Source organism: Pungitius pungitius, chromosome 16, assembly GCF_949316345.1.
Source record: "Pungitius pungitius chromosome 16, fPunPun2.1, whole genome shotgun sequence".
NCBI lineage: Eukaryota > Metazoa > Chordata > Actinopteri > Perciformes > Gasterosteidae > Pungitius > Pungitius pungitius.
In genome coordinates, this window is record NC_084915.1 from 18,100,422 (window position 1) to 18,114,451 (window position 14,030).

The window sequence follows — 14,030 nt, forward strand, 5'->3', positions numbered from 1 at the left end:
AGAGCAATCTGAGCGTTCCGCTTTAAAAAAAAACAACTTTTAACACTCATTCCACTGGATATCTGTTCATAAAATGTTATGAAGTTTAGAAAAACTGAACAAAATAAACGGAAAACGATTTCACCCAGCCGGTTAGGTGACAGCTATTGGTATTTACACCGCACAGTAATTACAATTTATTTAACTAAATGTGGATATTCCTTTAGTGATCGTTTCAATTGTTTATGGGCAGATTATAGGACAGTTTGACTAGATTTTTAAAAAGCTGCTTGTACATATAAGAACATTTGTTGCGTTTACTCTCCTCTTGTTTCCAGTACAACCTGAAAACTAAGGGCACAGCAGGAAATGCCACGTGTACACACTGCGCATGCCCGACGGGTTTTACGCTGATCTTGGGTGATCCCAACTTCCGGAGAAAGAGGAGAAGTCTCTCACACGATTACCCTGACTAGGCCTATCGCTTCTCACCTGTAGGCAGCTGTGCGGTGTCTCGGCGATGACCATGGTCCTATGATTGACAATTTCTAAGCTAATGACCTTTTTAAGGATTTAGTAGGCGTCACTACACACGCCGCTTTGAGTAAACGCCACATCGTTAGAGCCACCGGTTTGAGCGTTACCCCGCGACTGCCAGCTAGTTAGCTAGCTAAAGACGAAGCTAGCTATTAGCCAAGCGAGCCCCTCTAAATTAGGTCCTGGTGTATATTTCAAGATGTCAACTGCGGGGTTTAACTCCCAGAATGGGACAGGACAGACCTATGCAAATGGTAAGTGACATTTACATTTAAAGATCGATAAACTGAGGCGAAGTTAGCTAACAAGAGCTAGTAAGAAGCTAACATTAGCAGGCTTGGCACTTGTCTTGAGGCTACTTGCTAGCTGTTAGCTAACGTAACTTACGGTAACGTTAGCCATGCCCAGAGCTAGCTGTCAGGTACAATTACGCCGGGGCAGCTGCGGTTAATCCCCACTTTTTACCGTACCGACTTACGATAGTGGAAACGCGTTGTTTACGGTAAGGCAGGCTAGCTCTACCTATCATGCTAACTAAATTTAACCAGTGCAACTTATGGTATTGGCAACTCGGAACAACAAGTCGAAGGACCGAGGGGTCCGCAGGCATCTCAACTCCTAAGTCTGGTGTCGGGTTGTCCCGTCTTCTCTAACGGCGATCAAATGATCCCACAGTCACCTTTGCACATGTTCTTGTCCAGTCGAGCTGCTCGCTTAGCCGGGGCTTTTCCTCATAATAAAACTTCTAGCTTTTGGCAGGTCTCTTGGAGTTTTTTGCCATACAGTTAAGCTGCTGCTGAATGATGGTATTTTGTACCCTCACTGTCGTGCTGTAGTGATTTCTAGCCGGCTGTACAGCTGGTCTTTTTGGTTTTCCACGTCGTACTGTACATGTGGCACGATGATCCAGATGTGATGCTCAAGCGCTTCCTCCAGTCTCATCCAGTGGCCTTTTTCAGTTTGAGTTTAATAACGCATCCCTCTGGTTTTCATGAAAGCTGATGGAGAAACCGCGTAAATAAACCACGTGACATTTGACCAAAGTGTGGTTGTGTTCGATGCATGTGAAGGAGCGCTCCTCTTCTGTGCAAATAATGCCATCTTTATTTTTATGCTGAGAGATTCAAATGGGATGATGTACCTCTAAAATCAGTTATGAACAAGCGTGTACACACACACCAATGAGTCTACCCCATAGCATATAGTGCAGAGGTCTGTAAGGCTCTGTGGTTTGGTCAGTCCGCTTGTTATCTTGCCTTGAAATGGAATTGCTCGCATTGTGTGTCCAGGAAGCCGATGGCTTGACTTTTTTTGCACTCGAGGGGGAGGCCAACAGCCCCCGAGTGTCAGCATTGCTTGAGGATAGTTTGTTAAGAAGAAGATCGTCTTCAAGTCTGAAACATGCCTGTATTTCTAATAATTATCTTCTCCAGGTCCGTCACAGAATCCAGTTGCCCCGCATCAGCTGCCAGGGGTCGGCTATGGCTCGACCCCCCAACAGACGTACAATCCAATGCAGGCCAAAGCTTCCCCGCTGCCTGGCCCACCCGGACCCTACCCCGTCTGTTCCTACCAGCCAGGCGCACCGTTCGCTTCCTACCCGGCTCCCTCGGGCCAGTCGATGCTGACCAGGCCTATGATGGGGGGTCCTCCCTCCCACACCCCTCCACAGTCCGCCAGCCCTGGTCCTAGGCCGCCCCCTGCACAGGCCACACCTCCTCCCTCGATGTCTTCTAGTAGCTACTACACAAACCCCCAGCAGACCCCGGCATGGCAGTACAACACAGCTCCTCCACCGATGGGGGCTCCCACTTCCATTAGCACGCCTCCCCGAGGCCCGGCGCCCCCCCACGTAAGCCCAACTGCGAGCTCGACAGGGTCGTCAACGGCTTACAGCCCTGCAGCACCACCCCCTCATGTGTCCCATGGTGTCACCCAACCGCCGGGCCCGCAGATGCACCGAACCCCTCTGCACGGATACCCCCCGCCAGGTAGGAGCACAGAGGATCTGCTCACGGATCAAACTCTACCTGCACAATCAGCTAATTAGCAACTATAAAGTAGTCGTTTTATAGTTTCTTCGTGCGTCATAGTAATACAAAGAGGAGTCATCATTCCAAGTTTCCATAAATGAGGCCCGTTCCTTCATTCCTGAACCTCTGAAATGTGGAAAATGTCTTATTTTAAATGTTTTTTTTTAAAGATAACCCCTCACCGAACCTTCCCATATTATTATCACTGCGTCGTGTTCTTTCCTCACTGACATGTGCTGCAGATGTTCATATCAAGAATGCTGATGTGTTGGAGCCGGACCTTGTCCTCTGAACATGTCACGCCTCTGACTCCACCCCCCCCCCCCCCCCCCCCCCCCAGACGCAGGGACTCAATGACTGATTTTGAACAAAGTTCAGATCCCGTCTTTATTTGTTTTCATGGGACAAATGTCGCAGCTTTTTAGGACAAATCCAAAATGTTCTTCATAGTTTAATTCTGGTTTCGTTGCGCAAAGGTTTGCTTTCTTATGAGCACTGTAGCCTGCAGCTTTTGACAGGTTGTAATTGCTCTTATTTATATATGATATATTATTTTTAGTGGAGTACTAGAAGCAGACAGTCTTGTGATGGTCTTCCTTACGTTTGTATCTTGATCTCACGGGTTTTGGCGGCCTGAAGGCTGATCTTATTCACTTCCCTCCATAAGAAGAGCTTTATTTCAGTGACTTTTTCCCCAGCAGCGTGGATATGAAATGCAAAAAGATCCGCATGTAGAGCGCTGATTTTCATTTGGGTCAATTATCACGCTGCTTCCTCTCTAATCTCATCAAGTCGTTAGCTCTGCGTGGCCTTTGTCCCTGAAATGATAGTCGTCCCTGAAGATAATCATTCGTCCTCATAACCTGCTCTTAACATTCTTTATCACGGCCGTAAACGTGACCAACGTGACCGCTTGTCCTTAATAAACGTGTCATTGATACATTCTCTCCACAGTAGTTCTTAATGAAGCTTAAGCAAGTTGGTGGAGGAGTTAATTCAGTCGCTGCTTTGTCAGCAAAGAAGAACGTGTGGCTTTGTGGGTCAGATGTTCTTCCAGATGTTCTCGTGTCTACACACAACGTATGATGTCACAGAGCGCTGATTTAACCATAACTTTGACTTGTGATTTAAGAGTTGGCTGCTTTCTAATTTATGAAAACGTTGTTTGTTTGAAACCAGGTTCTGGCCCCCCATCAATGGCTCCCATGGCTCCGCACACATACCAGCCAAACAGAGCTCCCTTTGGGCCCCCACCCACAGGCCCACTACCATCTATGAATCCAGCACCCCCTCCCATGGGACCCCCAATGGCCCACGCATCACCCCAACCCCCCAAGGCAGACGGTGAGCTCTTTAAAGAAAGAATCGTGGCATATTTGTCCTTTTGTCCTCGGGTTTGATGACCTCAAAGACGTCGACACGCCTCCCCATTTATTCCCACTTTTTGATTTGTTTACATTTCAGTCTGATTTTCCTTTTACGGTTAAAGTTCTGGTTTGAATGTAATTGCAGGTGTGTGTTTTGGGAGTAGTGAGTGGTGTCTCTTTTAAAGCCCCTGAAGACGTGACCCTTCCCCCTCTAGTGAAGAGAGAGGATGGTGATGATGGGCATTTTGAATTCTGATCACTTTCCGTTGTCTTCCCTCCTTTTCCTCTACATGCCAGCTCAGTGCGGGGGTGCCGCTAACAGCACCCTCCCCCCCACTGAGCACGACTGCCAGGAGGGTGACATTGAATGTCCAGGTGTGGCCAAATCTTCCCGTAGTCGTTAGCGTCCCTTCATCTCTGTGTTGTTGTTGTTGTTGTTCAGTGGGATGCAGCCTCCTGCTTAGAGATCTCTGCATGAAGTCTGTCTGTGCAGATCTCCTCTCAGTGATAGTTTGCTTGCCTCGAGCTATGATCCCTTCCCACCACATCTGCTCTATGACCTCTGAGGAAAAGCCCTTTTAAACACCCCCCCCCCTCTCTCTCCTCCCCCACCGTCATCACCACATTCATATGTTTTTTTCCAGTGTTCTTTTTACGTGTGTAGTTTCCTGTAGATCACATCATCAGATGTTTGTGTTCTTTTGATGCAGGGACCGGCCCACAAGCAACAAACAGCTTCAATCATGTTGACAACAGAATGGGTAAGGCCCGTTTCCACCACACATGGGTTCTGGTCCTCTGACACTTCACTCTCTCTTCAACTCTCACTTAACGCAGTGTTTATGAACATTAAACACAAAGTTGATAATATATATAACCTTCTGACCATGAACCACAACGCAGGCATCAAAGAACTTCATTTGCAGTGAGTCACGTGCAGGCGTTGGTTATCATGTTCTGACCCGGCGCTTTGATTTCATTGCATTAATGACCAAATGGAGCCGGTGCCGTTGGGTCCAACTGTCCTCCATCCCTCTGGGCCCCTTGTTCTGAAACCTCTTCTTCCTCCGCAGGCGGCTCGCCTCAGCCCGGCCCGCCCGGTCGGCACTTGGGGGGCCACTACCCCACCCTCCCCCCCGGGTACCAGAACGCTGCGCCCCCCCCATCTGCCATGCACCCCGCCATCCAGGCCGCCACGCAGCCTTACAGTCAGGCCCCTCAGCCGTACCAGCAGGTGAGTGGTGGCCATGTGACCCCCTACAGTATCGGCCCCATCCCAATTTAGGGTTAGCGTTTAAGCCCGGGGGGGGGGGGGGGGGTTAGCGTATGAGGCGTAAATAGATTAACCCAATAGCTCGTTCCTGTCACCTTGTCTCAGCCACTTGGGGGCCCAGGTCCGGCCCAGCTCAGCCCGTCCCTGGCGGCCATGAGCCTGCAGTCCAGCACCCCCGAGGCCCTGAGGGTAGTCAACCTGCTGCAGGAGAGGAACCTGCTGCCGCCGATCCCGATCCCCCCCCCAACCCCCTGCCTCCAACAGGAACTGCAGAAGATCAACTGCAACCCCGAGTAAGCTGCGTAACCCGTTCACACCTCACGGTGCCGCGGTGCCTTTGAGGTCAATCAGTGTTGAGCTGCTTTTAACAGCTGAGATGAGTTAACTTTTTAATGTTTCTATTTAAGATTGATAAATGCACTGTTTTTGTTGAAGCCTGTTAAATAGCAGGGTGGACATGATGTGTGCATGCGGCTCAGGTACCGTGACCCCCGTGTGCTTCTCTCTTCAGGGTGTTTCGTAGCACGCTGACCAGCATCCCTCAGACCCAGTCGCTGCTCAACAAAGCCAAGATGCCTCTGGGCCTGCTGCTGCACCCCTTCAAAGACCTCTCGGTACCTCCTCAGTGCATCTACCGTTCGTGTTTAATATGGCTCGATAGCATCAGTCGTCCTACTGATGTTCCACGTGGTCCACGTTGGTCTCCCCGAGGACACACAGAAGCGTCCTGATGAAACGTGGCGCCTCTCACACTTTGTTTGTATTTCCCTGCAGCAGCTTCCTGTGGTGACGTCCAGCACCATTGTCAGGTGTCGCTCCTGCAGAACCTACATCAACCCATTCGTGTCCTTCCTGGACCAGAGGAGGTGGAAGTGCAACCTGTGCTATCGGGTCAATGACGGTAAGGAGGGGGGGCGTGGAGTAATATCTCTTTATATATCTATATTTTGATATGAGTAATACCATGCTTTATCCTTTTTCCTTGTTTTTGTAACAATGTGTGTAGTTCCAGAGGAGTTTATGTACAACCCGGTCAGCAGATCGTACGGAGAGCCTCACAAGAGACCCGAGGTGCAGAACGCCACCATCGAGTTCATCGCCCCCTCTGAATACATGGTGGGTTGAAGACCTCGCCCCAATTGTTCCCAATATCACTTGTGTTTATGACATTGTCATTGACGTAGCCCCCCCCCCCCACCTCCTACAGCTGAGGCCGCCGCAGCCCGCCGTCTACCTCTTCATCCTCGACGTGTCCCACAACGCGGTGGAGACGGGCTACCTGAGCGTCTTCTGCCAGTCGCTGCTGGACAACATCAACGGGTACGTACCGCCTTTCGCTCCCCCGTTGTCATGGAGATGGGCGGCGTGTTTTTTAAATGTGCGCCTGTGCGTCTCCAGGCTGCCCGGCGACTCGCGGACGAAGATCGGCTTCGTCACCTTTGACAGCACCATCCACTTCTACAACCTCCAGGAGGGGCTCTCTCAGCCTCAGATGCTCATCGTGTCCGACATCGATGGTGATTTATGACTCACTGCAGCCAATCAGCAGCTCTGCTTTTAATGTTGTTTTTTAAACAAATGACTTTTATAAATGAGTGACATCACTAGCATGTCATTGTGACCAATTTATTTATATATGTACTTTTTTAAATTATATTTTTTGTTCACCTCAGATATCTTTTTACCAACACCGGACAGCCTTCTAGTAAACCTCAACGAATGCAAAGAAGTAAGAACTTTACGTATCTTCAGCTCGGCCACCTTGTTCTGACTTCGTTTTTCACGTGGAAGAAAGATTAAATTTGACCTACGAAGCAACTGAAGTCAAACTCGCTCCCTCTGTGTCCTCAGCTGGTGCAGGACCTGCTGAAGAGCCTCCCCACGTTGTTCCAGAAGACCATGGAGACCCAGTCTGCCCTGGGTTCGGCCCTGCAGGCGGCCTACAAGCTGCTGCTGCCCACCGGCGGGCGCATGTCCGTCTTTCAGACCCAGCTGCCTAACCTCGGGGTGGGGGCGCTGCAGTCTAGAGAAGACCCCAACCAGAGGGCTTCTGCCAAGGTGAGTCTCCACGTATGGTAGTTTGTTTTTGCGAGTAGATGATGCCATCTTCACAGTCCTCACGCCCATCGATGCACAAGGAGAACATCTGTGATTCAGCCAGCATTTAAACCTCACTCTAAAGATCCATTTGTGTGGATCCATGTCTGTTAAACATTTTTTCCCCTCCTCGCCCCCAGGACATCCATCACCTGTCCCCAGCCACTGACTTCTACAAGAAGCTGGCTCTGGACTGCTCCGGGCAGCAGGTGGCAGTGGACCTGTTCCTGCTCAGCTCTCAGTACTGCGACCTGGCATCGCTGGGTGAGCACAGGACAACTGTTGGAGCTCTTTAGCTTTCATATGTCTACACAAAGAACCAAATGAATGAATAATTGACCTTTAATCAGTCCGTATAAGGTGTTTTTTGTCTTGTTGAATCGGCACCATGAGATTCTAGAGAAACTGAAGATGTCGGGTTCCTGTCCCTCTGCCAGGTTGCATATCCAGGTACTCAGCAGGGAGCGTCTACTACTACCCCTCCTACCACCACCAGCATAACCCCGCCCAGGTGGAGTGCTTCCAGAAGGATCTGAAGAGGTACCTGACCAGGAAGATCGGCTTCGAGGCCGTCATGAGGATACGCTGCAGCAAAGGTATACATTTGCTTATAGTTATATATATATTAGTGTTTTTGTATAGATAAACATTTTTTTAGATGTATTGTTCCCTTTTAACGTGGGTGCGTGCCCCCCCCTCCCCGCAGGTATGTCCATCCACACGTTCCACGGGAACTTCTTTGTGCGCTCCACGGACCTTCTGTCCCTCCCCAACGTCAATCCCGACGCCGGCTTCGCCGTGCAGATGTCTATCGAGGAGAACCTGGACGACATGCAGAATGTCTCCTTCCAGGCCGCGCTGCTGTACACGTCCAGCAAAGGTACACACACACACACACACACACACACACACACTCACACAGGTTGAGAGTCTTTTTGTTCTTGACACCCTTGGTTTCGTCTTGCAGGAGAAAGGAGGATCCGTGTCCACACCTTGTGTCTCCCGGTGGTCAACTCTCTGTCAGACATCTTCGCTGGAGCTGATGTTCAGGCCATCACTGGCCTGCTGGCTTGCATGGGTGAGACAGATGGGGGGGGTTACTTTTAAAGTACTAAACTATCAAATGTAAACCCCCTGATTCAAAGGTTTAAAACTATTAATGTTGCATAGTTCAGTTTTTGTGAATACTGCTTTTAAAGCCAGATTCTCTTCTTCATTCACGCCAGATTGCTGAAACTGGCGTAAATGAAAGAAGAAGTAAAAGCATAAAGTTATAGGATGGAGATGTTTTCTAACGCCCCCCCTTCTTGCCCTCCCAGCTGTGGACCGCTCGGCGACGGCCAGCCTGAGCGACGCCAGAGACGCGATGACCAACGCCGCCATCGACTCGCTGACGTCGTTCCGCCAGTCGGTGCTGAGCATCCAGCAGCCCGGCCTGCTGGCGCCCGCCTGCCTCCGACTCTTCCCCCTCTTCATCCTCGCGCTGCTCAAACAGGTCAGAACCGGCCCCAGTACACTTGATGGGCTAGGACTCGGTATGAAAGCTTTTTTATGAATACCCCCCCCCCTGCAGAAAGCCTTCAGGACGGGCACCAGCACCAGGCTGGATGAACGCTTGTTCGCCATGTGTCAGCTGAAGTACCAGCCGCTGGTCTACTCCATGCTGATGATCCACCCGGCTCTGTACCGCGTGGACAACCTCAGTGACGAGGTGAGGAGGGGGCGCCAAGCGCCACGTCGGGATCACAGGCGTAGTTTGTAGAAATGACCCTTAAGTGTCCCCCTCGTCCTCAGGGCGCCCTGAACATCAACGAGCGGACCGTCCCACAGCCCCCGCTGCTGCAGCTGTCCGTGGAGAAGCTGAGCAGGGAGGCTGCGTTCCTCATGGATGCCGGAACGGTGCGAAGGAGCGCTTGAAATGTTCACCATTCGTGGCTCTCGGGCATCTTGAGAGCCCGTGGACGTTTGTTGTTAAATGCCCCTCTTGTGCTCCTGAAGGTGATGTATCTGTGGGTGGGACGGAGCTGCCACCCGGGCTTCCTCACGCAAGTCCTGGGAGTCGCCAGCTACGCCGCCGTGCCCGACAACCTGTATCTGCTCCCAGAGCTGGACACCGCCGAGTCGCAGAGAACCAGAGCTTTCATCGGCTGGCTGAGGGACCAGAGGCCGTTCTTCCCCCCCCTGCATGTCATCAGGTGGGTGTTCTTCTTTCAAGCCCCCCTTTGATGGTATAGGGACACTGACTGCTCTGCTAGGCTGGTTTAGTGGGCTTTATTTTGTCTGCTGCCAGGATTCTAGGACCCACCACGCACTGGGCTCTCTTGTCAGCACGTTTAAATGGAAGGACGTCTCTTTACGCTTTGACCTTTGACCCTCTCAGGGACGAGAGCCAGCTGAAGCCCATGTTCATGCAGAACATGATCGAGGACCGGACGGAGTCAGCCCTGTCGTACTATGAGTTCCTGCTCCACCTCCAGCAGCAAATCTCCAAATAATCGTGTGCGTGCGTGTGTGCGTGTGTGTGCGTGTGTGCGTGTGTGTGCGTGTGTGCGTGTGTGCGTGTGTGCGTGTGTGTGCGTGTGTGCGTGTGTGCGTGTGTGCGTGTGTGCGTGTGTGTGCGTGTGTGTGCGTGTGTGTGTGTGTGTGTGTGTGTCCTTCTCCACCATCTCAAAAGAAATCTGAACTCGTTACTTAAATCATCCAACGGGAGGAAGGAGCCAACGAGGCCACGTTTTGAAGGAGTAATGAGAGGGGGGGGGGGGGGGTCTAAGATGGTGTTTATGTACGTCAAAGATTGAATGAATCAGTGTTTATTCTCGTAGAACAATGCTGTCTTACTGATCCTTCAGATTGGGCCCACACAAACTGAAGTGTATTCGGTCTTTTACTAGAACCCGCGGTGTGTGATTTGCGTTGGGATGTCTGCACTTAAGACTGTTAAAGAGCGTCACATGACCTCCAGCGACTCCTCATATCCAACCCAAGGACAGGACCTGTGCGCCGTTTTTTTTTTTTCTTTTCTACAAGTTTCTCAGTCATTATAATTGTGTTGAAGAAAATATTAATCTGTAGACTTTTGTTGAATGTGTGGATTTATCGATCCGATGTTTTCTTCACAATCTCATCGTTTGATTTTTTTTTTTTTTTTTTTTGGACATCCACAACCCATCCGACAATGCTGCGGTTCTGTTGGTTTTTGTTCTACAATCTAATTTATGAGACTTCAAACTCTATAATTGCCTTGTATGCGAAGTCACCTTTTATTATTAAACCCCTGTTTAAATACTGACTCTATATATGAAATATTTTAATATAATAGGATATGGAAAATTCTTTAACACAGACATAACAAAGCCATTGTGATCTTTTAATCATGCGTGATGATACTTGTATAATGAAAAAGACTACATTAAATAAAGCTGAAATGCAGATGATTTTAGTATAGTTATTAAGGTGAAGTGACACTAAAAAAAAATGAACTCTTTAGATGCAGTATTCTTTCTTTCAAAAACATGCAAAGTTGATGTTCCTGCAAAGTCAAATGGGGCCACGTGCCAACAGGCAGAGACACTGACCAGCACTACGCTACGGAAACCACTTCTAGAGCATCCAGGGACAAAAGGAACATCCAGTCACCTGCTTACACACTGTTTAGAGATATGACAATTAGTATGATCTTCCTGCCTCCGTAGCAAAGCAGCAAAGCCTGTAACGGCAAAAAATCGGTGATATGTGATCCAATGTAAACTGTGTTGCTTGAAAGGAAAATGAAACAATTTGTTTCCGCCCGGTCTCGAACCGGGGACCTTTCGCGTGTTAGGCGAACGTGATAACCACTACACTACGGAAACCACACGGGACAGTACGTTAGAAGGGCATGTGATTTACGTTAGCTTTGTTTGCCGCACGGGCGCAGATCGTGTCGAAAAACGACTCCAATTGGGCGGAGATCGTTTTCAAAACTCTGTTTAAATGTTTTACGTCCGGATTCAAAGAAAGAAACGTCAAACAATTGTTTCCGCCCGGTCTTAAACCGGGGACCTTTCGGGAGAAAACTTTATTTTTGTTTAGAGCTGTTTTTGCACTTTTTGTTTTTGTTTGACAAAAAATACGCCTTGTTAACGTTCGTCTTTACGGAGGCTAACAGCCGCGCGTTAGCATTACGCTGATAATTGGTCCCCTGCTGCACCAGGTTCCTCGTTAGTATAGTGGACAGTATCTCCGCCTGTCACGCGGAAGACCGGGGTTCGATTCCCCGACGGGGAGAAAACTTTTTTTTTTTTTTTGTAAATAAATATTTGCTTTACAACAGAGTGTACACGTGAGCTGTTTTTGCACTTTTTGTTTTTGTTTGACAAAAGGTACGCCTTGTTGGCATTCGTCTCTACGGAGGCTAAAGTTAGCTGTCCTCTGTTTAGACGACGGTTTGACGGAAGGCTGACAGTCGGCAACTTTAGCTGCCATGTGTGTGAGCAGGTGGCGGTACGCGCTATTCCTCTCGTGACTGGGGTCCACCTCTCCAAGTGGTTTCCGTAGTGTAGTGGTTATCACGTTCGCCTCACACGCGAAAGGTCCCCGGTTCGAGACCGGGCGGAAACAATTGTTTGACGTTTCTTTCTTTGATTCTGGACGTAAAAATATTCAAACAGAGTTGTGAAAACGATCTGGCTACACGCTGGGTCGCCGGCATGCATCGTCACGTGTGGTTTCCGTAGTGTAGTGGTTATCACGTTCGCCTAACACGCGAAAGGTCCCCGGTTCGAGACCGGGCGGAAACAGGCAGTTTGCTTTTCGTTTCAAGCAACACACAGTCACATCAAATACCGGCCGCTCAATTGGATCATATCTCAGCAATATGTGCCATTACAGGCTTTGCTGCTTTGGTACTGAGCCAGGAAGATCATACTAATAATTGTATCCAATGTGATGTCTCTAAGACAGAGGGAGAAATGAACATGCTACCACAAGGCAGCCGTGCGTTAGCATTATGCTGATGTTCCTCGTTTTTTTCCCCCGTAAATAAATATTTGCTTTACAACGGAGTGTACACGTGAGCTGTTTTTGTACTTGTTGTTTTTGTATGACAAAAAATACGCCTTGTTAACGTTCGTCTTTACGGAGGCCAACAGCCGCGCGTTAGCATTACGCTGATAATTGGTCCCCTGCTGCACCAGGTTCCTCGTTAGTATAGTGGACAGTATCTCCGCCTGTCACGCGGAAGACCGGGGTTCGATTCCCCGACGGGGAGAAAACTTTTTTTTTTTTTTTGTAAATAAATATTTGCTTTACAACAGAGTGTACACGTGAGCTGTTTTTGCACTTTTTGTTTTTGTTTGACAAAAGGTACGCCTTGTTGGCATTCGTCTCTACGGAGGCTAAAGTTAGCTGTCCTCTGTTTAGACGACGGTTTGACGGAAGGCTGACAGTCGGCAACTTTAGCTGCCATGTGTGTGAGCAGGTGGCGGTACGCGCTATTCCTCTCGTGACTGGGGTCCACCTCTCCAAGTGGTTTCCGTAGTGTAGTGGTTATCACGTTCGCCTCACACGCGAAAGGTCCCCGGTTCGAGACCGGGCGGAAACATTTGTTTGACGTTTCTTTCTTTGATTCTGGACGTAAAAATATTCAAACAGAGTTGTGAAAACGATCTGGCTACACGCTGGGTCGCCGGCATGCATCGTCACGTGTGGTTTCCGTAGTGTAGTGGTTATCACGTTCGCCTAACACGCGAAAGGTCCCCGGTTCGAGACCGGGCGGAAACAGGCAGTTTGCTTTTCGTTTCAAGCAACACACAGTCACATCAAATACCGGCCGCTCAATTGGATCATATCTCAGCAATATGTGCCATTACAGGCTTTGCTGCTTTGGTACTGAGCCAGGAAGATCATACTAATAATTGTATCCAATGTGATGTCTCTAAGACAGAGGGAGAAATGAACATGCTACCACAAGGCAGCCGTGCGTTAGCATTATGCTGATGTTCCTCGTTTTTTTCCCCCGTAAATAAATATTTGCTTTACAACGGAGTGTACACGTGAGCTGTTTTTGTATGACAAAAAATACGCCTTGTTAACGTTCGTCTTTACGGAGGCCAACAGCCGCGCGTTAGCATTACGCTGATAATTGGTCCCCTGCTGCACCAGGTTCCTCGTTAGTATAGTGGACAGTATCTCCGCCTGTCACGCGGAAGACCGGGGTTCGATTCCCCGACGGGGAGAAAACTTTTTTTTTTTTTTTGTAAATAAATATTTGCTTTACAACAGAGTGTACACGTGAGCTGTTTTTGCACTTTTTGTTTTTGTTTGACAAAAGGTACGCCTTGTTGGCATTCGTCTCTACGGAGGCTAAAGTTAGCTGTCCTCTGTTTAGACGACGGTTTGACGGAAGGCTGACAGTCGGCAACTTTAGCTGCCATGTGTGTGAGCAGGTGGCGGTACGCGCTATTCCTCTCGTGACTGGGGTCCACCTCTCCAAGTGGTTTCCGTAGTGTAGTGGTTATCACGTTCGCCTCACACGCGAAAGGTCCCCGGTTCGAGACCGGGCGGAAACAATTGTTTGACGTTTCTTTCTTTGATTCTGGACGTAAAAATATTCAAACAGAGTTGTGAAAACGATCTGGCTACACGCTGGGTCGCCGGCATGCATCGTCACGTGTGGTTTCCGTAGTGTAGTGGTTATCACGTTCGCCTAACACGCGAAAGGTCCCCGGTTCGAGACCGGGCGGAAACAGGCAGTTTGCTTTTCGT

At 49.3% G+C, this 14,030-nt stretch overlaps 1 protein-coding gene and 10 non-coding genes across 13 annotated transcripts; 10 read left to right on the forward strand and 1 right to left on the reverse strand.

Moving 5' to 3' along the window:
* Nucleotides 1-366: 366 nt before the first annotated feature.
* On the forward strand, nucleotides 367-10,441 carry sec24a (SEC24 homolog A, COPII coat complex component). 3 transcript variants are annotated; one of them, XM_037467908.2, is made up of 23 exons: nucleotides 367-770; nucleotides 1,950-2,507; nucleotides 3,729-3,893; nucleotides 4,214-4,291; nucleotides 4,627-4,677; nucleotides 4,990-5,150; nucleotides 5,295-5,482; nucleotides 5,701-5,803; nucleotides 5,964-6,090; nucleotides 6,196-6,305; nucleotides 6,397-6,509; nucleotides 6,588-6,706; nucleotides 6,863-6,918; nucleotides 7,041-7,247; nucleotides 7,427-7,550; nucleotides 7,724-7,882; nucleotides 7,993-8,166; nucleotides 8,254-8,364; nucleotides 8,606-8,781; nucleotides 8,860-8,997; nucleotides 9,081-9,185; nucleotides 9,285-9,481; nucleotides 9,667-10,441. In XM_037467908.2, exons 1-23 carry the CDS (start codon nucleotides 716-718, stop codon nucleotides 9,779-9,781), a joined length of 3,390 nt encoding a protein of 1,129 aa, XP_037323805.2. In that variant the 5' UTR covers nucleotides 367-715; the 3' UTR covers nucleotides 9,782-10,441. The 3 variants fall into 3 exon arrangements, with proteins under 3 accessions (XP_037323805.2, XP_037323806.2, XP_037323807.2); XM_037467909.2 differs by having other exon boundaries at nucleotides 5,967-6,090; XM_037467910.2 differs by lacking the exon at nucleotides 4,214-4,291.
* A 623-nt stretch (nucleotides 10,442-11,064) lies between these two features.
* trnav-aac (transfer RNA valine (anticodon AAC)) lies at nucleotides 11,065-11,137 on the reverse strand. The gene has a single exon. It is a non-coding gene; the product is annotated as a tRNA-Val (tRNA).
* Nucleotides 11,138-11,480: 343 nt separating this feature from the next.
* trnad-guc (transfer RNA aspartic acid (anticodon GUC)) lies at nucleotides 11,481-11,552 on the forward strand. The gene has a single exon. It is a non-coding gene; the product is annotated as a tRNA-Asp (tRNA).
* Nucleotides 11,553-11,812: 260 nt separating this feature from the next.
* On the forward strand, nucleotides 11,813-11,885 carry trnav-cac (transfer RNA valine (anticodon CAC)). Its single transcript has one exon. It is a non-coding gene; the product is annotated as a tRNA-Val (tRNA).
* A 106-nt stretch (nucleotides 11,886-11,991) lies between these two features.
* Nucleotides 11,992-12,064, forward strand: trnav-aac (transfer RNA valine (anticodon AAC)). The gene has a single exon. It is a non-coding gene; the product is annotated as a tRNA-Val (tRNA).
* A 398-nt stretch (nucleotides 12,065-12,462) lies between these two features.
* trnad-guc (transfer RNA aspartic acid (anticodon GUC)) lies at nucleotides 12,463-12,534 on the forward strand. The gene has a single exon. It is a non-coding gene; the product is annotated as a tRNA-Asp (tRNA).
* A 260-nt stretch (nucleotides 12,535-12,794) lies between these two features.
* trnav-cac (transfer RNA valine (anticodon CAC)) lies at nucleotides 12,795-12,867 on the forward strand. The gene has a single exon. It is a non-coding gene; the product is annotated as a tRNA-Val (tRNA).
* Nucleotides 12,868-12,973: 106 nt separating this feature from the next.
* trnav-aac (transfer RNA valine (anticodon AAC)) lies at nucleotides 12,974-13,046 on the forward strand. The gene has a single exon. It is a non-coding gene; the product is annotated as a tRNA-Val (tRNA).
* Nucleotides 13,047-13,429: 383 nt separating this feature from the next.
* On the forward strand, nucleotides 13,430-13,501 carry trnad-guc (transfer RNA aspartic acid (anticodon GUC)). Its single transcript has one exon. It is a non-coding gene; the product is annotated as a tRNA-Asp (tRNA).
* Nucleotides 13,502-13,761: 260 nt separating this feature from the next.
* On the forward strand, nucleotides 13,762-13,834 carry trnav-cac (transfer RNA valine (anticodon CAC)). The gene has a single exon. It is a non-coding gene; the product is annotated as a tRNA-Val (tRNA).
* A 106-nt stretch (nucleotides 13,835-13,940) lies between these two features.
* Nucleotides 13,941-14,013, forward strand: trnav-aac (transfer RNA valine (anticodon AAC)). Its single transcript has one exon. It is a non-coding gene; the product is annotated as a tRNA-Val (tRNA).
* The last annotated feature ends 17 nt before the right edge of the window (nucleotides 14,014-14,030 follow it).